This window comes from Hyaena hyaena, unplaced genomic scaffold (genome assembly GCF_003009895.1).
Source record: "Hyaena hyaena isolate Hyena2069 unplaced genomic scaffold, ASM300989v1 scaffold_40, whole genome shotgun sequence".
Classification (NCBI taxonomy): Eukaryota; Metazoa; Chordata; class Mammalia; order Carnivora; family Hyaenidae; genus Hyaena; species Hyaena hyaena.
Window position 1 is genome coordinate 1009685 of NW_024080672.1, and position 23702 is coordinate 1033386.

A 23702-nucleotide genomic window follows, 5' to 3' on the forward strand; every position below is an offset into this window, starting at 1 on the left:
TTTGTCATCCCCCAACCAATCCTTCAAGTCTTAAAGCAACTTTTAAAAACATTTTTTTAAACATTTATTTATTTTTGAGAGACAGAGCACAAAGAGGGGAGGAGCAGACAGAGAGGGAGACACAGAATCCGAAGCAGGCTCCCAGCTCTGAGCTGTCAGCACGGAGCCCGACGTGGGGCTTGAACCCACAAACTGTGAGATCATAACCTGAGCCGAAGTTGGACACAACCTACTGAGCCACCCAGGTGCCCCAAAGCAGAAGCAACTTTAAGAAGTCTGCTTCTGCCTCCCCGCCCCCCCCACCCCGTTCTCGGTGGGATAAATGAAATCTAGTGTGAATTTTTCCACACTGGGCCCAGAAGAAAGAACCATGTTGAGAAAGGGGCTTTTAAAAACAAGTCTTTCTTGCTCAACTCCTTACACAATTGCTAAATCTCAGTTGGTCATCCCCTTCTTCTCCCTCCCCGCTCCAAGGAAGGGAGTGAGGGTTAGCCAAAGCTACATTTGCAGGGCCCAGTACTGAACACCACGTGGGCACAGAAGTGAGCCAAACAGGTGTGTTTGTTTGTGCTTTTTATCCTCAAAAATTTACAATGGGCAAATGAGACATCTCCTCCACTATAATACAAAGTGGAATGGGCCCAGCGTCGCAGTGTGGGAGATTAAACGGGGGAAGAGACTAATTCCAAATGGTGAAAATTCAGAGGATAGATCTTTGACATAAGCCTTGGAGGCTGGGTAACATAAATAATGGGTAACACACTCACAGAACACTTCCTATACCAAGTGCTGTGGTTAATGGTCCACATGCATCTCATTTAGGGTTCACAACAAGTCTCCTGGGGAAGGGCTATTATTAATCCCACTTCACAGTGAGGAAACTGAGGCACGGACAGAGGCGAGAAATTTGTCCAAGGTCCAGGCTAGTGAGCGGTGGAGGGGGTGGATTTGAACTCATACAAGGTAATTCTAGGGCTGGTGCTCTTAACCCTCACTTAAGGAACAAAGGAGACCGAGTGGGAAGGTCTAGCAGTGTACAGGGCTTGCTCAGGGAACAGTGAGGAGTTGTGAGGCTGGAGCACAGGGCCTGGAGGGGTGAGGTGGGGGGTGGGGAGGAACAAAGGTTTGGATGGAGAGCTGCTTGATCTCAATGGCAGCTGCGGAATCTATATGTCAAACTCTGGGCTTTACAAAGACTATTTCATCTGACTTCACCACGTCCCTATTGGACAGGTACTATTATTCCCATTTTACAGAGAAGAGAACTGAGGTACAGACAAGCTAAGTAACTTATCCAAGGTCATACGACTGACTGGCTGATCCTGGGGCCAGGATATGAAAGCAAGTGTCGTACTCCCAAACCCACTGTGCCAGCCCAGTGTTCTCACGTGGATGGAAGCCCTTTGCATGCCGCCCAGTGTCTGCTTTTCCCCTCGTTTACATATCCTGTCTCTTCCCACCCACTTTACCCCTGCCCCCGTACCCCCAACCCGCGCACTCAGCTACAGCAGCCAGGCCCACGGGCGCTGGGTTGGGGCCACCTGGTGCCCAGAACAACTTCTACTCCCAGAAAGCTTTGCGTTCCCCTCACCCGAATAAAGAACCTTTGAGCTGGGGAGCCCCGCCCCATCCAGGCCCCTCCCACGGGCGCGGGCCCGGGGACGGCCGTGGGCGTGTCCCCGGCGGCTGCGCCCGCGGCCCGGGGCGGAGCCTAGCTGGGGGGCGGGGTCTGGTCGCAGCTCTGGGCTGCGGGGACGCCGGGCGGGTTGGCTCTCCCGGCAGGTGGCTCCTCTTCCGCCTCTCCTGAGCCCCAGGCACAGCGCCTGCTGCCGAGGGAGCGTCTTTGTGCCCGGCTCCGGGAGCCCACGACGGCCCCTGTGCGCCCGCGTCCATTGTTTCGCTTCTTGGCCTCTTCCGGGCAGGTGCCCGCAGAGCGCGGGGCCCGCACGTGCCAAAGCCGCGGCCGCAGCAGCGCAGGAACCCGCGGGCGCCTACAGGGGCGTCCCGGGGCGCGCAGCGGGAGATGAAGTACCTGAAGCCTTGGTGGTCGGACGGCGGCGGCCTCCTGCACCTCACCATCCTGCTGAGCTTGGCGGGGCTCCACCTGGATCTGGACCTGGACCTCTACCTGCTACTCCCGCCGCCTACCCTGCTCTGGGATGAGCTGCTGCTCGCCAGCGGCCCGACGAACTCCGCTTATGCACTCAGCCCCTTCCCGGCCTCGGGAGTGTGGGGGCGCGCGGACCAGTTGCACCCCAAAGGCCGCGAGCCGGACCCCGCGGCGGAGCCCGCCGGCCGGCTGCTCCGGGAGGTGCGCGCGCTGGGGGTCCCCTTCATCCCGCGCACCCGCGTGGATGCATGGCTGGTGCACAGCGTGGCGGCTGGGGACGCCGACGGTGCCCACGGGCTGCTCGGCGCCGCCTCCGCCGGGGGAGTCGGCGCCAGCGTGGACGACAGTAGCCAGGCTGCGCCGGGGCATGGCGGGGACCCCCGAGTGGCTGCGAGTAGCCCCTTGGCCGCCGGGGAAGAGGAGAAGGCACCGGCAGAATCGACGGCTCAAGTGCTGGACGCCGCAGCGAGCCAGGTAACCGGAGAGCTGGGACTCGGGCACGGTGCTGGGGGAGCTGGCCAGGAGCCCTGGAGTGTTGTGACGGACCCAGGGAGGGAACGCATCCGCTCTTCTGCCACCCTCGGTCCCTGGGTGGTTGCAGTTTCGAGACCACTCTCGCCTCCCCCTTTTGTGAATCCGAACAAAAGCTTGTTAGGGCCGTGGCTTTTGGGTTTTTTGAGAAAGTGGGTGAAATCATCTGTTTGTTTGCAGGGGATACCTTTCCTGTGTATGATGGCTGTCAGGGCTAGTTCGGGGCAGTGGAGGGGGGAAGGGGTACTGGTCATTTTCTTGCCCACGGTCTTCGTTCAGTACCTCGTGTACACGGAGATGTTTTTCCGGAACCTGGTTCCGACCCGGGTGATCCAAAAGTGGCCTTGGCCACCAGGAGGACACGTTTCTCTTAAGAACTCCTGCTCTCGCCTAACGTGATGGGCCCTGCCCGGATTTTAACCCCGTTGCAGTTCGTTTTTGCTGCTTCCCTGAATGAAGAAGCCGAGGTCAGTGTCAGTGTCAGACGGTTCTGCAGTGACCTGACCATCCTGGCGCCTAAAAACCCTCCCCCTCCTGGAACATGTGTAAAGAAAGCTGGTACGCTGCCGGTCACCTAGTGACTTAAGTGCTCTTTGGTGTATGGGTTCAGATCCCTTGGATTAACTTCCTTTTGAAATAGAGTTCACCGAGCTGGATTGATGCAAGTATCTATGTGGTGCTCCCACTAGCTGCTGGAGTCTAAGGACGCTCAATACCAATTTTCACGAAACCACCTTGCCCAAAGTTCCTTCAAAGGGACCTTTTTAACAACCGCTTGGCCCAAATCTTAGTGTTAGTATTTGGTATCGATCAACAGGTGTTCCCTGGAGGTTGTTTTTGTGGCGTGCAATCTCAGGCGCAGTGGGAACTGGGGTAGACAGGTTTGTTTGCTGCGCTTCAGAATTGCCCTATTTGTGTAGGCAGTTGCCAGACGAGCTTAGCTTCTCCACCCTCTCCCGGAGGGGTCATTGTGCCGAAGTGCCTGTGATTCACTGTTATGCAGATCCGATCCCTTCCTCTTCCTGAGGCCGGAACTTATGGGGTGGGGGTTAGTGCAAGTCTGAGTGGGCTCCTGTCGAAAACAAAACGTGGAAGGTTCTTCCCACTCACTCATCCAGGCTCGGCCTTCACCTGAATCCTCTGCCTCCTAAGGGGTGGTGCAGGGGCCTTTCCTGTAGCGGGGGTCGTGGGGATGGGGAGGGAAACCCAGTACTCCCTCCTGTAGCAGATGGCACCAATCCCTCCCCTGCTTAATGTCACCCGCCTGGCAACGCAAACCGGGGCCCGGAGGGAGGTGAAGCTGTTCGCTGTGCGCCGGCTCCCCTCGCCAGCATTGCCTTATTTAGTCTAGGCAAACCTGCATTAGGGAAAGCTGTGGGGGGCTGAGGCTTGGCTGCACCTCCACGAAGGCCTGGAGCCCAGCATTCCTAGCGGGGAGAATGACGTTCATATGGGGCCATCCTGGTGCTGCCTTCCCCAGCCAGCACGTATGGACCTGCTGGCCCGCGGCCGCTGCCAAGGTGCCCAGCGAAGCTCATCCGGGTGATGATCAGGTGTTGAACACCTTACGTTTTCACAGCCAATTCACCGTGATTAGTAATGCTTTATAAAAACAAAATGAAAACGCAAGGAGCTTCTATTTGGTTGTAAATTTGTATGTTGTCGGTAATACCTCTTTATTAGTAGTAGTAGTATTTTGAGACAGAGACAGAGCATGAGCAGGGGAGGAGCAGAGGGGAGACACAGAGCCTGAAGCAGGCCCCAGGCTCTGAGCCGTCAGCACAGAGCCTGACGCGGGGCTTGAACCCACAAATCGTGAGATCATGACCTGAGCCGAGGTCGGACGCTCAACTGACTGAGCCACCCAGGCTGCCCCTATTATTATTATTTTTTTTTAATCAACCTTGTGAGGCAGGCAGGCGGGGCATCCTTCTAAATGATTTGTTCTAAAGGAAAATAGAGGTCCAGCAATGTTAGGGGACTTGGGTAAAGCCACACGGTTAATTGGTGCCAGGAGTGCAACCAGAGCCTGAGCTCCCTGGCCCCCAGACTAGCATTTTACTTAAGCACCTGTGTGTCTGCACCCAGGTTCTCCGAACAAGCACACAGCTGGGATGGGGTGGTGCCGCCCACTCCTGACCTCAGCACCAGCGCTCTCCAGTGCTGGATTGACTTTTTTTTCTTTCTTTTAATGTTTACTTATTTATTTTGAGAGAGAGCACAAGCAGGGGAGGGCAGAAAGAGAGAGGGAGAGAGAGAATCCCAAGCAGGCTCCTTGCTCTCAGCGCAGAGCCCAATGCAGGGCTCCATCCCATGTACCTCGAGATCATGACCTGAACTGCGAGCAAGAGTTGGATGCTTAACCGACTGAGCCCCCCAGGGGGCCCTAGATTGGCTTTTCAAAGCAGATTGTACCATGCATAACACTGAGGTTACAATTTTGAAACCACCACTCTGTGGAAAATGGGCTGGGAAAACGGCGTGGGGTTTTCGCAGTCAGAAACCTGGGGTTAGGGATATTGCTTCCTAATATGGCCTCCTCCAGGTTCCTTTAATCATTCGAAGCCTCAGCGTTTCCCCTCTCAAGTGGGAGAGTAACACTTCAAGGTTTGTGCGAATTAAACGGGAACAGCATGTGGGAGGGGCCAGCGCCATGCCTGGAATATAATTGCTGTTCTTTTCTTTCTGCCTCCGTTCTCAACCCACCCTCCTTAGCCAGTCCCCACTCACTTTATTTCCTTGTGTCTTGTTTATAAGTCTGACCTGGTTGTTTGTTGGCTTGTTGTTAGGAGGGTGTGGTGGTGTTACGGCCACACTGCCTGGTTTTGAATCACAGCTCTACCACTTACAGCTCTGTGACCTTGGGCCAGCTTCTTTGCCTGTCTGTGCTTCACTTTCCTCACCTGCACAGTGGGAATAATAAAGGTGCCCACCACACAGGATTGGGAGAATCCATTCATTCCATGTAATTGGCTTAGACGTGTGGGGGTGCCTGGGTGCCTCGGTTGAGCGTCCAACTTTGGCTCTGGTCATGATCCCTGGTTCATCAGATCGAGCCCCACATCGGGCTTGCTGCTGTCAGTGTGGAGCCCGCTTTAGATCCTCTGTCCTCCCCTCTCTGCCCTTCCCCCACCCTCGCAAGTTGGCTACTGTTAACTTCGAAAAGAGGGAGTGTTTTGTCCTACAGGAACATCATAAGTTTGTTTTGTTTGTTTTCAGTATTTTTTAAAGTTTACTTATTTTTGAGAGAGACAGGGAAAAAGGGAGAACACCAAGCAGGCTTCCCTCGGTCAGTGCGTAGAACCTGATGTGGGGCTTGAACTCACGAACTGTGAGATCATGACTTGAGCCAAAATCAAGAGTTGGATGCTCAACCGACTGAGCAACCCTGGTGCCCAGTTTTGTTTGTTTTTAAGTAGATAATTCCAGTGGCTTATTTGACTCGTAGGAGATTCTGGTCTTACAGTATAACTTTCCATAATTTTTGTACATATGCAAAAATGTTTTGGAGTAGGGGGTTTTCCAAGTATCAGAAGAAGTACTGCTTTGGTTTCACTTCTTAGTGGGGCTAATCATTATCTGAAAACAGAACCCGGAATTCCCCAGGGCAGACCTGCTTCCCTTCATAACCACAGCCATTCACTCACAACCCATGATGCACGTGTTTTCAAAGTAATGCACAGGTTAAGCAAAGAATGGAACAGTTTTTGCAGAATTGAGCATATAGTTGGCCTATGCTCAGCCATCAGTATTTCAGAGAGCTGTCTCCACTTTGAAGCTTGAGAGGCTTGTGGTCATCTTGATAATGGGTTTCAAGCCCCCAGGATAGGGACCCTGTACTGGGTGAGGGATCCAGCGGGACCTCGTGGGTTGGACTGCCTTTCTTTGGGTCACAGGAAGAATCTGATATAATCAATCCTTGCTTTTAAGGGTAAAGAAAGAGAAAGAAGCTCCTTGATTGTTAAAGTAAAATGTGTTTTTCATCTCAAAAGCAGAGTTAATCAAACTCCGGTGCCTCGGCAGTCGCAGAGAGATGAAATCTCAAACACTTGGCTTGGTTTCAACTCACACGTATGATACAGAAATAGTCTTATACCTTCATACATCACGGTATAATCAAGTCTCAGAGGAGGCTCTTTGCTTAAGGATGCAAAATTCATCTTAAAAATTCATCTTCACAAGGCAGTCTCCCTATATGCACACCTGGAGCCAGACTTCCGCTTTTATGAGGACACCGGGCACATTGGCTTGGGGTCCACCCTACTCACCTTAACTAATTGCATCTGCATTGACCCAATTTCCAAATAAAAGCACACTCTTAGGTACAGAGTTATGACTTCACCATGTGAATTTTGAGGGACACAATTCAATCCATTACACAGTCACCACCCCTGTTTTCCCGGCAACTCTTGGGGTGCTCAGCTTGCTAAACAAGTAGGCTGCCACAGTTCCTGGAAGCAGCTGGTCTCTGTATAGGATCATTTGCTGCAGGACTTGGTGGAAGCCCATAAGCAAACCGGGGGTGCTTTTGCTGGCTTCATGCGCGACCAACCCCCAGGAATCTTACTTCAAACTTTTCCTAGTCAATTTTTCACCTCAGTGTGTGGTTTATAGAAATATCACCTCTTCAGTATCCCTTGTACGATTTCTCTGCTTCTCAGCTCAAATCAGAGCGCACGGCCTGGGGTTGAGACTCCGAGGCAGGCTGGGCTAGTGGTCAAGTGTACTTGATTGTGGAGTTGGACCTGAGGCTGGGCTGGCTGTAGATCTCGGCTCACTGCTGGCGGGTTGTATGATCTGGGGCACACTTCTTAACCTCTCTGTGCCTTGGGGTCCCCTTATCTGTAAAGTGAGGTTGTGAGAGTACCTTAGGGAGTTGTGAGGGTTACATGAGGTCATACAAATTAGGGTTGGTACACAGTACGCTTCGGTCATGTCTGCTACTGCTGTTAATTCAGCTGGGGCTGTAATGCCCCGGTCCCAATTTATTCCTATTCCTTCTCTTGCCAGGGACAGGTTTCCAAAGCTCACAGTCATCTCTTCACTTTCATCTGGGGAAGCCTCCACCCTCTCATTACCTACCCACCAATTCCATCTTTTGTCATTCGAGGCTCCCCATTAGGCTAGTGTGACCCAACTCCCCTGACTGCCCTGGCTGAGCTCATCTCCCACTTAGGCTCTACCTGTGGCCTACTTTCCACCAAAAACTTTCTCCCTTTGCCCCGGCCTGCCCCGTGCTCTCCTGCACCTCACTCTGTCACCTTTGACCAGACTGGGGCCTTTCATCCTGTCCAAGTCTTTTACTGGACTCCTCTCAAGTATCCTCACCCCCCCTGCAAGCATTTCCTGTCCTTTCCTTTGAGCCTGGTTGCACTGTGCCATGTTTCACATCTGGGCCTTGGCATCCTCTCCTTGGAACCTCAGTGTCTTGAGCTTGGAAACTGAATCTTCGCTAGAACCCGCAGGTAGCACCAAGGACAGGGTTAAGGGCAGAGGCCGGTACAGCCTGCGTCTGGATGTTCAAGCCTCCAGCACTTCCAGGAGGCCGTGAGCTTGACCGGGTCTCAGGCCATTCAAGGCTAGATAGAGTCCTGATGAGAAAGTAGGTCAGATCTGAAAACCCAGTTGGCCATCTGACCATGTAATGCCACTTTGAGTGGATGGGGGCTATAGAAAGCAGACTTTCAGGTTGGCATTATAATTAATCAGGTGGTGAAATTTAGGATTGCCTAAAGTGATAGAGCAAGTTAGTGACCTTGCTCGGAATAGAACAAGTCACAACTGTCAAGCGCTGAGTAAACCATCCCTCCCACACACTACAAACCTTCGAACTTGGGAAAACAAGCTTCCCCCGTTTGCAGCAGCCTTTCGATAGGAATACTCTCAAAATCTAGTTGTTAAGGATCTGTGTTAATACTCAAATCCACTTCTGGGCAGCCGAAGCTGGTTGAGGCTCGGGCACACCCCCGGGTTGGGTTGGTTTGAGTTGCAGATGGTGGCTGGCGGAGTACGGACAGTGACACAGAGGCAAGGCATGGCCTTGTGAGGTTGGATACAACTGGCTTCCCACCAGCATCAGCATTCTTCAGAGAACAGAAACAGTAGGATAAATATCTGTGTACCCATGTGTATACATCTATTTTAGTTTCTTAGGTTTATTGATTTATTTTGAGAAGGGGAAGGGCACAGAGAAAGAGAGAGAATCCCAAGCAGGCTGCTGTCAGCACAGAGCCTGATGTGGGACTTGAACCCACAAACTGGAGATCATGACCTGAGCCGAAATAAAGAGTCAGATGCTTACCCGACTGAGCCACCCCCTCTATATGTTTTAGAGATTTGTTTCAATTGGCTGATGCTGTCGTGGAAGCCGGCAAGTCCCAGCTCTGGGGTAGCTGGAAACTTTGAGCAGGCGCTCATGCGGCAGGTTCGAGACATGAGGCAGCATGTCGTCTTCCTCAGGGAAACCTCAGTTTTGCTCTCAAGGTCATCCTCCAGCTGGTTGGGTGAGGCTTACTCAGATTATCAAGGTAATCTTAAAGCCACTTGGTTGATTGTAGGTGTAGCCACAAGTGCTGAATACTCTGACAGCATCACCTCTGTTAGCGTATAGTTGCATAACTGAGTACAAGAGCGTAGCCACTCCGACACCTGAAACTAACCATCACACCATCCCAGCTCTGGCTCTTCCTGGGCAGCCTATGGGAGCCTTACTTTCCAGATTGTGGAAGGAGGATATTAACCTCTTTCTTGGAGTGTTCTTATGAAGATTAAGAACCCTGTATGTTAAAGGGCTAGTATAGTTCCTGGCATGCTAATAGATGTTGAACAGATGATTTGTTCTTATTGCCCCGAGCTGGGGGTCAGATCTCCAGGAAACTCCTGTCCTCTGGAGGCCAGTGGCAGACTGCTAGGACATGTGGGGACCCTGCTCTGCTGGAAATGGTTGAATGGATTGGAGATGTTCCAAACTGAGCAGATCAGACTGAGGGAGGACAGTGATGGGCAACTCAGACATTTGAAGAGCTGTTATTCTAAGGGAGGTCTTGGAATTGTTGAGGATGCAGACCCTGAACCTGAAGGCTCATCTAAAGGGAGAACTTTTGGGGGGCGCCTGGGGGGCTCAGTTGGTTAAGCGTACTACTCTTGGTTTTGGTTCAGGTCATGATCTCATTGTTCATGAGATTGAGCCTGGCATCGGGCTCTGTGCTGACAGTGTGGAGCCTGCTTGGGATTCTCTCTCCCTTTCTCTCTGCTTCTCACTTGCGTGCCCTCTCTCTTGCTCTCTCTCTCTCTCTCTCTCTCAAAAATTAATTAATTAATTAATTAAAATAAATAAATAAAGGAAGAACTTTTGTTTGTTTTAGGTAGGCTCCATGGCCCATGGGAGGCTTGGACTCACAACCTGGAGATTAAGAGTCACCTGCTCTACCAACTGAGGCAACCGAGCACACTTTTCTTAGCCTTTCTTTAGAGTGGAGTTCCTCCAAGGGCCATCCAGAGACTGTGTCATTTACTAAGTTGTATGTTAAAATGTAGATTTGGGGGGCCCACCTGACCGGCTGAATTAGAGCCTCTCAAGTGGGGCCTGGGAATCTGCAGTTCATGAGACCTCCTGATGATTCTTGGGCTTCTCTCCCATGGCTTTCCAATATCCCCCCCCCACCCCCCACAGTGGAAGGGGTGCCTGACCGAAAGCCTGCCTTTCTATGAATTGAAGGCCCAGAATGGCTAAAGGAATGGGCAGCAGGACCTGGGATGCTGTTTCAAAGCTGAAGCCAGATCTCTAGTTCCTTGCTGGAGGATGGGGGACTGGCTTGACAAAAAGCTAATAATGAATGCAGAACGACAATGGACCCTTGAACAATCAGCTTAGGAGTCCTCGCCCCACTCACAGGCGAAATTCCACGTGTAACTTTGACTCCCCCAAAACTTAACTACTGCTAGCCTATTGATAACATGAAGGGTTGATGACACATATTCTGTAAATTACGTGCCTGACATTCTGTATTCTTACGGGAAAGGAGGCTAGAGCAAAGTGTTAAGAAACTCATGGGGAAAAGAAAGTATTTACAGTACAATCCCGTTAAAAACTCCATGTATCAGTGGATGTGTGCCATTCAAGCCTGTGTTGTTCAAGGGGCAAATATAGCTTGCACATGAATGCAGTTTAAAGCTGGTGCTTGAGTTCTAAAGCAGGCAAAGCCAAGGTAGAAGTACGAGAGTGGGCAGGCGAAGATGTTCGTGTGGCAGTTGAGATGTGAGTTAAGTGGGTGCCTCCATTTATCCAAATTATACAGCGAAGTTTCATGCATACCTGCCAGTGTAAATCCTAGCTAAAAACTGTGGTAGAATACTTCTGCATGGAGGCATGGAGGGACTGACGATAGAGAATGGCAGAGTGCTGACAGTCGCTGAAACTGGGTGAGGGCTACATGGAGCGTTTACTGTGTTCTCTTTTCTGCTTATTTTATGCGTTTGAAATTTTCAATAGTAAAAAAAATACAAAAACATCATGCATTTGGAGGCCCACTTGGCCTGTCTTGTCTGCTGGGGTAATCCAACATTAAATAAATGAATCGGAAATGAATTTCTTTTTTTTCTAATGTTTATTTACTGGGGGGGGAGATCATGGGGCAGGGGCAGAAGAGAGGGAGAGAGAATCCCAAGCAGCCTTAGCGCTGCCAGCGCAGAGCCCGATGTGGGGCTCAAACCCATGAACCATGAGATCATGACTTGAGCCGAAATCAAGAGTCGGGTGTTCAACCGAGTGAGTGCCCAGGCGCCTCTAAATGAATTCTACCGCCTACCTCGCCACTCCCCCCAGGGGGAGGTGCTGCTTGCATGGGAAACAGCTCCTCTTAAAAATCAGCTTGTGGGGGCGCCTGGGTGGCTTAGTCGGTTAAGCGTCCGACTTTCGCTTAGGTCATGATCTCGCGGTTCGTGGGTTCAAGCCCCGCGTCGGGCTCTGTGCTGACTGCCAGCTCAGAGCCTGGAGCCTGTTTCAGAGTCTGTCACTCCCTCTCTCTCTGACCCTCCCCTGCTCACACTGTCTCTCTCTCTCTCTCTCCTAGAAATAAATAAAACATTAAAAAAAATTTAAAAAAAAATCAGCTTGTGAGTTGGAGCTCACACCCCAGTGTCGTAGGCGTGGAAACACTGTTATTTTTACCCCCAACTTCTCCTAGTGGGCATTCGCAGCACATAACTTCGTTTCAGCCTTGGGGAGCATTCCTGCCAATTGTATCACAATTCTATCACATGTTCTCATGGAAGAGTTTCAAACGTATATGACACGTGGAGAGAGCGGCTATCACAGACCAGGGTGATGAGACTTCCTGTCTCTGTTATCTGGCTTTAGCAGTTGCAGTTCCGGGTTGGGCTTGTTTTGTCTATTTCAGCCTCCACCCTACCCCCCGACTTTGTGTCTGGTGATTCCCGTGCCAGTTCTCCGCAGAGACTTCTCAAGAGAGGAGAAAAAGCCCAACCTTGTTCCTGTCTGACTCTTCCCACTACCGTCACTGACTCAGAAAACCTTCTGTAAATATTTCCACGTATATCCCTAAAATCTAAGGACCCTTCTAAACATAACCAGTGCATGACCATTAACACACCTAAAAAAAAATCTATAATTTTTAATAGTCTCCAAATTTCCAGTTGGTATTCAGGTTCCCGCAAACATCTCATGAGGAGTTTTTCCATAGTTGGTTTGTTGGACTCATGATCCGAACGAGATCCGCACACCTCCCACACCTCGCATTGTAGCCAGCCGTGTTGGTGCAGGGGAAGGTGATAGACAGACGGGAGTGTCACTTCCGGGTCTGGAGTGAGTCCTCCTCTGCGTGGCGCAGTGTGGAGCAAGTGGACGCCAGCATGGGCAGTGGGGGTGCAGTCGGGGCTCCAGCAGGAAGCACAGTTTACCCTGGGTGGCTCAGAAGAAGGGACTTAATGAATGACTTATGGGAACAGATGGGGACGTTAGACGACCCAGAGACTTCCAAAGGAGAGGGGTTGAAAGAGTTGCTGAAGCCAAGTGAGGAGGGGGGCATCCTCAAAGGTCAAGGTGGGGAGAAATGCTCTCACCTTTCCTTTTTTTGCGCTCTCCAGTCTCGTACTTCTGCACCCCGCCCCCCGCCCCCACTGCTGAACCCAGCTGGAAGCCAGCCAGTCTGCTCAAAGCCCAGAGTTTGCAGGGGACAGCTTCTGTGGGCACACACTGATCTGGGGGGACAAACGAGAACTGGTAAAGTGGCCACGAGCCGGCCATGAAGGACAAATGCCTGCAGCCACATCCTGGTTCTGTCACTTAAAAGCTGTGTGACTGAAAGCAAGTTGGTTACCCTCTCTGGGCCTTAGCTTCTCTGTAACAGGAGATAACAAGAGTACCCACCTCTGAGCAACTTAAATGAGATCAGGTATGTGGTGCCTGGCCCACAGCGAGTGCTCAATAAATGTGAACTATTATTATCATAAACTGCTATTAAAAACCACCCAGGCCAAATAGAACACAGCCTGTCTTTATCTGGCCCCTCCATTCTCTCTAGACCTGATGACTCCAGCTTGCCTCCAGCCTAGAGATGGGCCTCAGAATTCTTTGGCCTTCACCCCTCTCCCTCTGATGTCATCCTTCTCATAGGCACCACACTGTTCTTTGTCTTTGAAGGTCCATCCAACCCTAAAGGTCAAAGCAGGTCTCAGTCGTTCCTCCCCCGGAAGCATAAATGAAAGGCCCAGCAAAGCCAGCTGCAGCTGTTCACAAAGGCCTTTTTCAGGGTCAGGCTCTGCATCTCAGTATTGAGGTCCTAATACATTATAGTAAGTATGGGCTTGGGATCACGCGGCCAGTTATTAGGAATTTCAGGGACTGAGAAAGAAGAGAAAAGCCCAGCTCTGCTCCTCTCTTCCCTTTCCCACTGCCTGCACTGACTCAGAAAATCTGCACGCAAGGCTCTGCAGCTTGACACTGGTGGCAGAGGGGGGCTCCTCAGTGGTTTAGTCAGTTAAGCGTCCTACTTCGGCCCCCTGTCATAATCTCACAGTCCGTGGGTTCGAGCCCCATATCGGGCTCTGTGCTGACAGCTCGGAGCCTGGAGCCTGCTTCAGAGTCTGTGTCTCCCTCTCTCTCTTTTTTTTTTTTTTTTTAAATTTTTTTTTTTAATGTTTTATTTATTTCTAGGACAGAGAGAGAGAGAGACAGCGTGAGCAGGGGAGGGTCAGAGAGGGAGGGAGTCACAGACTCTGAAACAGGCTCCAGGCTCTGAGCTGGCAGTCAACACAGAGCCCGACGCGGGGCTTGAACCCACGAACCGCGAGATCATGACCTGAGCGAAAGTCGGATGCTTAACCGACTAAGCCACCCAGGCGCCCCTTCTCCCTCTCTCTCTTGACCCTCCCATTTTCTCTCTCTCTCTCAATATAAAAAAATTTAGAAAGAAAACATGGGTGGCAGGTAAATTACAGCTGGAAGACAGGTATCGTAAGTTTACAGCCCATCAGGAAAGAAAAAAACCCAAAGACTAGGTTAAGTGTGAAAAAAGAAAACCCAGAAGCCATGGCATTTTAGAAACAGGAGGACTGTTAGCTTAGAGGCCCAGGTGACATGGTTGTGGACCCAGGGGGAGGAAGAGAAGAGCCATCTCCTGGCGGAGGACTGTGGTGGGGAGGACCTTTCTGGCAGGCGCCGATTTGGTCCGAGTCGTTGGACTTGGAGCTGTGATGAAGTACTCCAGCTCACAAGTTTACGATGGCTTCCTAAGGCAAGCGTGGAAACCTTCTTTTTTCTTTCTTTCTTTTTTTTTTAATTGAATCCCAGCCCCACAAGAGTAAAAATCACCTGCACACAAATAAAAAGTAACTTAATGACGGGTTTGACGTACCCACTCTTTAAATGAAGAGCACGGACCATAAATCTCCAGTACCTACAATAGTACTCGTAAAACACATATGCTCTGTGTCTCAGCGCCATGTCACTGAGTTGAGAAAAACAGGAAGAGAAGAGAGCAAAGATCATAATTACTGGCACCAGGGTCTGGTACTGCTTTCTCTTGACATTCTGATGGAGTTGCCAGTAGTTAGTCATCAGTGGCAACTCTTGAGAATGAAAAAGCTGTAGAAAGGAGTAGGGATTAGTGTAACATCTTAAATGTACAAAGTGCTTTTTCTCAGCTAACTCCTTAAAATGTGAGTTAGTATATATCCTTCCATTTCACAGACAAGGAAACTGAGGGTCATGCAGCTGATAGGAGTGGGATGAGCCTTTTTCACTCGGCCATTTTTGGATCCGAGCCCTCCATCGGGCTTTTGAGGTGCCTCGTAGGCTGTGCAAATTAGGACACGTGCTGTAAGGCCTTTTTGCTTTCTAAATAGAAATGTTATATCGAACCCTCTACCCCTCCCTGCCTTGAGATCCCACCAGGATAAAATTGCTAACTGTGCTGACACAAATTGGGACCTCTGGGGAGGGGACTCCGAGGCCAAGTTCAGTGTGCAGGATGATGATAAGGGAGTGACTCTGGGCCCTACAACTAGGGAAGGGAGGACAAGAAAGCGCGGCAAGCAGAGGTCAAGATTCTTTATTCGTCCCTGGTCAGTCGTGGGCTGTGGGCGCCCAGGGAAGGGTGTGACCCTAGGGGAAGGGGCTGTCAGCCGTCGGGGCGTTCTTAAAGGCACAGCTGGACACTGTCTGCCCGCCAGCCCTTTTTTGAGAGCAGTCTGGGTTATACAACCCCATGTGTATCACCCCGACCCCGGGGAAGATTCTTCTCATTCATCACTTCTCATAACACGTTTCCGTTCACTTTATTATAATAGCTCGCAGCAAATGATGGCTGAATGTATAAGTGAATGAGCAGCTAAGAAAATACTGAGCACCTAAGGCAGTGCGTGTTCAAGTGTCTCTCTTCGCCAGGTCTTTGGAGTTATATTTGCCATCAACATTCTTGATAGTTAGCCGTCTCCTCCGTCCCTGGCGGCCTCACAGATAGGGTGGCCATTTGGGACAGTCTTGGTGCCTGTTGTCCAGCTTAATTGTTAGTAGCACCCTCTTACCCTTTCAAAAAATGGACTGGTTTGGGTGATAAATTGTATAGCCACTTACTGATAGACCCTCAGAGGGGCAGAACTGGAAAGGGTCCTCTTGGGAGATGAGGTGGGTACTCAGCACTGAAATGAAGCGTCCCAGGTCTCACCACCTGCCTCTCCTGCCTCCCTCTGTGGCCAGAGAGGAAGAGAAAGTACCTGCAGGAAGCACAGCTCAGATTCCGGCTCCGACCGTGACCTTTCCTGCTATGGCTCCCCTGGCTAGCTCCAAACGCCTCCATCCTTACTTGGAGTACTTGGGAATCCTTTCACACATAGACTCTGCCACCAACCTGGATCTAGAGCCCTGCCTCGACTGTCTTCCTGTCACCACTTGCTTCATGGGGACATTGAAAGCTCCATGACTATTGCTGCTAATGAGCTGCATTTTTAACCTTTTAGGTAGCAAGATATTTTTTAAATGTTTGTTTATTGAGAGAGAGAGAGAAAGTGAGAATGCAAGCAGGGGAGGAGCAGAGAGAGAGAATCCCAAGCAGGCTCTGTGCTCTGAGCACAGAGCTTGATGTGGGCCTCGATCTCCTGAACCATGAGATCATGACCTGAGCTGAAATCCAGAATCGGATGCTTAACCGACCAAGCCACTCAGGCACCCCACCGTTTAATTAGCAAAATATTAAGAAAGAAATCCAGAGTAAGTGGGGGGTGTGGAAGTGGATACATTCAAATACCTCTGATGATGATGTAAATCAGCCCTTTTTGGAGCGTTGGTTGGCATACCCCACGAAGGAAGCTGCAGACGTCATCAGCATGATTTCTTTAAAAACTTAAAAACTATAGGGGTGCCCCCCTGCTTGGGATTTTCTCTCTTCCTCTCTTGCTCTCTCTCAAAATAAGTAAAGTTTAAAAAAAGTAAAAGAATATAAACTGTGGGCAAAATTCAAGAATTCTTTTCAACTTCCCAACAGTGAATTCTGTTACATAAAGCTTCCTAATTCTTTTTTCAAAACCAGCACAGCAGTGATACCAAGACCCCAAAAAATACATCAGAGAAATCTAAGAATCACTCTTCTGCACGTTCATGCAGAGTATTGAATAAAATATTAGCAAGGGATACAAAAAATGTAGATGTAAAAAGCACTTTTTTCAATGTATATATTAATTATCCATTGTCGCATAACAAATTGTCCCAAATTTAATGGCTTACCACAGCAGAGAGTCACTATCCCACAGTATCTATGGGTTAGACGTTCCGGAGCCGCTTGGCTGGGTGGTTCACATTCAGGATCTCATGAGGTCATAATCAGGGTGTTGGCTGGGTTGTACTTACAACGTGGAGGCTTGATCGAAGCTGGACGATACACTTCCGAGATGGGTCCGTTGTGGCTGTGGCAAGAAGCCTCAGTTCTTTGCCAGATAGGGCTTGCCATAGAGAGCGGGCAAGGAAAAGCCAGTGCCTTCACCATCACTTCCCCCGTACTTGTTAGAAGCAGTTCACTAGGTGCGGCCCCCATTCAAGCAGAAGGGAATTAAGCTCTACCTCTTGGAGGAAAGAGTGTCCAATGATTTATGGGTACAATTTTTAAATCCCTTAATTTTTTAAAATTAATAATTTATTTTTTAATTTACATCCAAGTTAGCATAGAGTGCAATAGTGATTTCAGGAGTAGATTCCTTAATGCCCCTCACCCATTTAGCCCATCTCCCCTCCCACAACCCCTCCAGTAACCATCTGCTTGTTCTCCATATTTAAGAGTCTCTTATGTTTTGTCCCCCTCTGTTTTTATTTTATTTTTGCGTCTCTTCCCTTTATGTTCATCTGTTCAGAGTCTTAAAATCCTCATATGAGTGAAGTCATATGATATTTGTGTTTCTCCAACTGATTTTACTTAGCATGATACCCTCTAGTTTCATCCACGTAGTTGCAAATGGCAAGATTTTATCCTTTTTGATTGCTGAGTAATACTCCATTGTGTGTGTGTGTGTGTGTGTGTGTGTGTGTGTGTGTGTGTACCACATCTTCTTTATCCATTCATCCATTGATAGACATTTGGGGTCTTTCCATACTTTGGCTATTGTCGATAGTGCTGCTATAAACATTGGGGTACATGTGCTCCTTCGAAACAGCACACCTGTATCCCCTGGATAAATACCTAGAAGTGCAGTTGCTGGGTCATAGGGTAGTTCTGTTTTTCCGACCTGGGCAGGTTCACCGCTCCTTAGGCAGCCTGGTTGGTCTCCCGCTCCCGGGAAGTCACCATATTGACGCTGAACTTAGTGCGGACACCCGATTGGCATAGTGCACTACAGCCCAGAACTCCTCGTCTCAAGCGGTCCTCCTGCCTCAGCCTCCCAAATAGCTGGGACTACAGGCGCGTGCCACCGTGCCTGGCGGGTAGTTCTATTACTGTCTTCCAGAGTGGCTGCACCAGTTTGCATTCCCACCAGCAGTGCAAAAGGGATCCTCTTTCTCCCCATCTGCACCAACATCTGTTGTTGCCTGAGTTGTTAATGTAGCCATTCTGACAGGTGTGAGGTGGTATCTCATTGTGATTTTGATTTGTATTTCCCTTATGATGAGGGACGTTGAGCATCGTTTCATGTGTCTGTTGGCCATCTGGATGTCTTCTTTGGAGAAGTGTCTGTTCATGTTTTTTGCCCATTTCTTCACTAGGTTATTTGTTTTTTTGGGTTTTGAGTTTGATAAGTTCTCTACAGATTTTGGGTACTAGCCCTTTACCCGATATGTCATTTGCAAATATCTTCTCCTGTTCTGTTGGTTGCCTTTTACTTTTGTTGACTGTTTCCTTCGCCGTGCAGCAGCTTTTTATTTTGTTGAGGTCCCAATAGTTCATTTTTGCTTTGGTTTCCCTTGCCTCTGGAGACTTGTTGAACAAGAAGTTGCTGCAACCAAGGTCAAAGAGGTTTTTGCCTGCTTTCTCAAGGATTTTGATGGCTTCCTGTCTTATGTTTAGGTCTTTCATCCATTTTGAGTTTATTTTTGTGTATGGTGTAAGAAAGTGGTTCAGGTTCGTTTTCCTGCATGTTACTGTCCAGGTTTCCCAGGACCATTTGCTGAAGAGACTGTCTTTATTCCATTGGATATTCTTTCCTGCTTTATCAAAGATTAGTTGGCCTTTAAATCCCTTTAATACTCAATATCCATTTCTACTTTTTTTTTTTTAAATGTTTTATTTATTTCTAGGAAAGAGAGAGAGAGACAGCGTGAGCAGGGGAGGGTCAGAGAGAGAGGGAGTGACAGACTCTGAAACAGGCTCCAGGCTCTGAGCTGGCGGTCAGCACAGAGTCCGACGCGGGGCCCGAACCCACGAACCGCGAGATCATGACCTAAGTGAAAGTCGGACGCTTAACCGACTAAGCCACCCAGGCGCCCCTCCATTTCTACCTTTTAAAAAATACCCTTCAGGGATGCCTGGGTGGCTCAGTTGGTTGAGCATCCAACTTTGGCTCAGGTCATGATCTCACGGTTCATGTGTTCGAGCCCCGCGTGAGGCTCTATGCTGACAGCTAGCTCAGAGCCTGGAACCTGTCTTCGAATTCTGTGTGTGTGTCTCTCTCTCTGACCCTTCCCTGCTCATGCTATCTCTGTCTCTCAGAAATAAATAAAACATTTTAAAAATTTTTAAAAAATACCCTTCAAAAATAAGGATAGATCTTCCCACCACTAAATCCTTAAGTATGTTCTTGTATCTACTTACTCCTTCAGATCTTGAACTAAAGGCTCTAATTTTACTTCTTTCTGAATCAGCCCCACCCCACCACTTGTACTTCTGTAGTCCGTCCTCTCTTGCCTTCGGTGGGACCTTGCTTTATTTACTGTTACCCTCCCTCCTAAACCATTCCCTTACAAAGTTACTATGGTTTCTATCATCTCTAAAACCAAACAAAACACTGCTCCATCCATTTCTCCACTCATTTCATAGCCAACATTCCTGAAGAATTGTCTGGATGCCGTTTCTAATTTGTCAGCTCCCATTTACTCTTCTATACAGTATCACTGGTTTCGACCCTAAATTGATTTATTTAGATTTATTTATTTATTGAGAGAGACAGAGAAACAGAGAGAGACAGAATCTCAAGCAGGCTCCACGTTGTCAACACAGAGCCCAACTCAGGGCTCAAACTCAACGAACCGTGAGCTCATGACCTGAGCCAAAATTAAGAGTCAGATGCTGAGCCACCCAGGCATCCATCCCCTAAACTGATTTTTCGAAGGCCGCTAACAACTTTCTTATTGCTAAGTCCACTAAAGACTTTTCCTTCCTTACCTTGTGCAGCTCGCAAGCAGCATTCAACACCATCAACCACTCCATTCTTCTTGAAGCACTTTCAGATTCTGAGGCATTGCTGTCCTTCGGGCACCCTACATCTCGCTTCCTGTCCCGCTCAGCATCTCTGCTGGCTCCTCTGCCTGACCTCGGGATGTTGCAGTTCCTCTGGACCCAGAGCCTAACCCCTTCCTCTTGCTGGAATCTCGCTAGTTCCCGTAGGGTTTTGTCATCGCTGCTGGTGTGGATGTGTTCCCAGTTCTATAACTCCAGTTCAAACCTTCGCTGTAAATTCCAGATTCTCATCTCCCCTTTGTAATGAGGCATTTCTACCTGACTTTTCCTGTCTCAAATTTAAACATGTCCAAATTTAACAAGAACTCACTGTTTCCGCAGCTCTTTCCATAACTGTCCACCAAGTTTTTCAAGCCAGAAATCTAGGAGTTATTCTTTTTTTTTTTTTTTTAAATGTTTATTTCTGAGAGCAAGAGAGTGCACATGAGCTGAGGAAGAACAGAAAGATCTGAAGTGGGTTTCACGGTGACAGCAGTGAGCCCGATGCTCACTCCCAAACCTTGAGATCATGACCTGAGCTGAAGTCGAATGCTTAACCCAGGCGCCCCTAGGGGTCATTCTTAATTCTTCTCTTTTCTTGATCTTCCCTTTCTAGTCCATCAACAAGTCCTGCAAATTCTCTCTGCACAATATAGCATGGATTGTTTTTCTCTTTCTTCACCACCACCTTCTTCCAGATTGTCATCCACTTTCCCTTAAATTATTGCGGAAACCTCTCCCCTGGTCTCCCCACTTCTGCTCTTGTGCTTCTGTAGAGACTGGATGGGAGGATGGGAGTAGCGCCAGCATCTAGTACAGTGTTCGGCACTCCATATGTATTGATTGAATGAATGGCTAAAAAAAATGATTGCTGAGTCTCAAATAAAAGTCCATATGTTATCCTCACTGGTGAGTCATTAAAAGCATTCCCACTAGGGGTGCCCATCTGACTCTTGATCTCCGCTCATGTCTTGATCTCAGGGTTGTGAGTTCAAGCCCCAAATTGGGCTCCATGCTGGGCATGAAGCCCACTTAAAAAAAAAAAAAAAAAAAAGCATTCCTATTAAAGTCATGAGCAGGATGAGAATGTCAGGTATGGTGGGCTGATTTAAATGTGTATTTGATCTCCACCCCCCTTTCTAGCCCAGAGCTCCCCAAACTCTTGGTTTCCTAAAAGTTAAGAGCAACGGGAGCAGCTTTTGTTACGATATTTGGTCTTTTGCCCTTGGTTCTTAAAATAGTTCCAGAGCCATAAAGGTAAAAGGAATGTCTTGTTATTGATCACAAGCCCCTTGCAACCACTCTTGATTTATAATGAGGTGGCTTTTGTAAAGTCCCTGAAAGTGGGGTGCCAAGGTGACCACCCCCTACCCCTCAGACCCCTGGGGAAGCAAGAGCAACTGGAGATTCGGCCGTCACCAGTCATCAATGATTCAGTCAATCACCGATGATTTAATCTATCATGCCTACCCAGTGAAGCGTGCATAAAAGCCCTGAGGTATGGCATTCAGAGACCTTCCGAGTTGGTGGACATGGGGAGTTGCTGGAAGAGTGGCACGCCCTGGGTGTGGAACCTGTGTGCCCCTTCCCGCATACCTTGCTCTGTGTACCTGGTGGTTCCTGACTTATATTCTTTTATAATAAAATGGTCACTTAATAAGTAAAATTTTTTCCTGAGATCTGTGAGCCCCTCTAGCAAATTAATCAAACCCAAGGAGGTGATTGGGGGTGGTTCTGAAGCACCGGTGACAACCAGGACTTGCACTTGGCATCTGAAGGAAGGTGAGTGGGCAGTCTTGTGAGACCTAGCCTTTAACCAGTGGCATCTGGCACTCTCTTCAGTTAGGTAGCATCAGAATTGAGTTAAATTGTAGGACACGCTGCTGTGTTGCAGAATTGCTTGATGTATGGAAGCACACATCGAGTGTCACATGAAGTAGTGTTGTAGTTTGTATCAAGAGTAGATACACTGAGTGTGCTTTCCTTGAATCGGCTGTCACCATTATTATTAAACATACTAGAAGCATAACAAAAGTAATTAGGCAAGAAAATGAAAACATGGGGGCGCCTGGGTGGCTCAGTTGGTTTAGCGTCTGACTTCAGCTCTGGTCATGATCTCTCGGTTCATGGGTTCGAGCCCCGCATCGGGTTCTGTGCCGACAGCTCAGCGCCTGGAGCTTGTTTCAGATTCTGTGTCTCCCTCTCTCTCTGCCCCTCCCTTGCTCGCACTCTCTCTCTCTGTCTCAAAAATAAACATTAAAATTTTTTTTAATTAAAAAAGAAAATGAAAATATGAAATTTAAATATTGGAAAGGATGGAGTGAAAATAATAAAGCAATTGATACGGCTACTGTATACTTCAGGAGGCAAATACAGACTAACAGAAGAATTAACGGAAGAATAATTCTGGGTCAACTCTTTGCTGTTGCATTGACCAAAGTGATTTTGCCATGTATGGATTTTTAGGGTAACTCTTTAGTGAGATACAATCTCAGACTTTAAAAAAGTCACAAGAATAGCACATATCCTTTACTCAGATTTACCTGTTGTTTGCACTTTGCCCCATTTGACTTCTCTGTTTTATAACTATTGCTAGCTCTCTCTACAGAATTCTTTTTGTGGTGAAACAATGAAGAGTGAATTGAAGCTGTTTTGTCCCTCTGGACCCAAATGCTTGTGGATATTTATCAAAATCAGGAAATGAATCTAACTCGAAGACCATTATCTAATCTGTCCATATTCACATTTTATCTCTGATCACAGAAATGTCCTGTATAATACTTTTTCCCCCTGGATCAACATCTCACCCAGGGTCACACATTGTATTTAGTTGCCAAGTCTCTGAGGCACCTTTCATCTGGAAAAGTTCCTGTCTTGGATTTCTTTAACTCTAGATTTTGGAAGAGCATCAGTCAGTCATTTTGTAATATGGCCCCAATTTTTATTTGATGTTTCTTCATGACCATGTTGAGATTTAATACCACAGGAATACCACAGAAGTGGTCATTTATACTTCTCCGTATCATATCAGAAAGCATATGATGTCATGTCAGCTTATTTCCATCTTGTGATGATGGATTCTACCACTTGGCTTAGGTGGTGTCTGCCATGTTTCTCCTGTAGTGTTATTTTTCTCTTTGTAATTAAGTAATCTGTGAAGTGATACTTGAGACTATTTAAATACCTTGTTTCTTGTCAAAGTTTTACTCTTTCATTTTAGCATCCATTGATGATTTTCTAACCCTGTATTAGTTGCATTCTACTGTAAGAGGTCCTTTTTCCCCTCATTTACTTGTTTATATTCAAATGGACTTGATTCTTGTATTTAACTCTTTATTTAATGAGTTATTCATTATTATAGGATTTTTTTTTTCCTGCTTCTTATAACATGAGTAGTGACCATACAGAATTTCTCTACCTTCAGTTTTTCTCTTCTGGAGGTTTTAGGCAGGCCATTACTACTCTGAGTTTTCCCCACCAAAAAAAAAAAAAAAAAAATTAAAAAAAAAGCCTTCACAGACTAAAGTCGGCTTGGTTTCTTTATGGGCTTCCCCCAGGCCTGTATTTGCTACCTGTTGCATCTCTTTTGTTTGTAGAACTTTAGACTTAACATATTCTTCTGTTTGCAAGTCCACATGTGTCTATACATGTTGTATTAACTCACATACTACAGATTAATGAAAAGA

General features: G+C 48.2%; 1 protein-coding gene across 1 annotated transcript in view; it reads left to right on the forward strand.

The window, feature by feature from the left end:
• The first annotated feature begins 1989 nt into the window (after window positions 1–1989).
• Window positions 1990–23702, forward strand: part of NFE2L3 (nuclear factor, erythroid 2 like 3) — a 30284-nt gene continuing 8571 nt past the window's right edge. Inside the window, exon 1 of the mRNA XM_039229917.1 lies at window positions 1990–2584. Within this exon, the coding sequence (XP_039085848.1) occupies window positions 2024–2584 (561 nt within the window). The 5' untranslated portion in view covers window positions 1990–2023. The remainder of the gene's footprint in view (window positions 2585–23702) is intronic.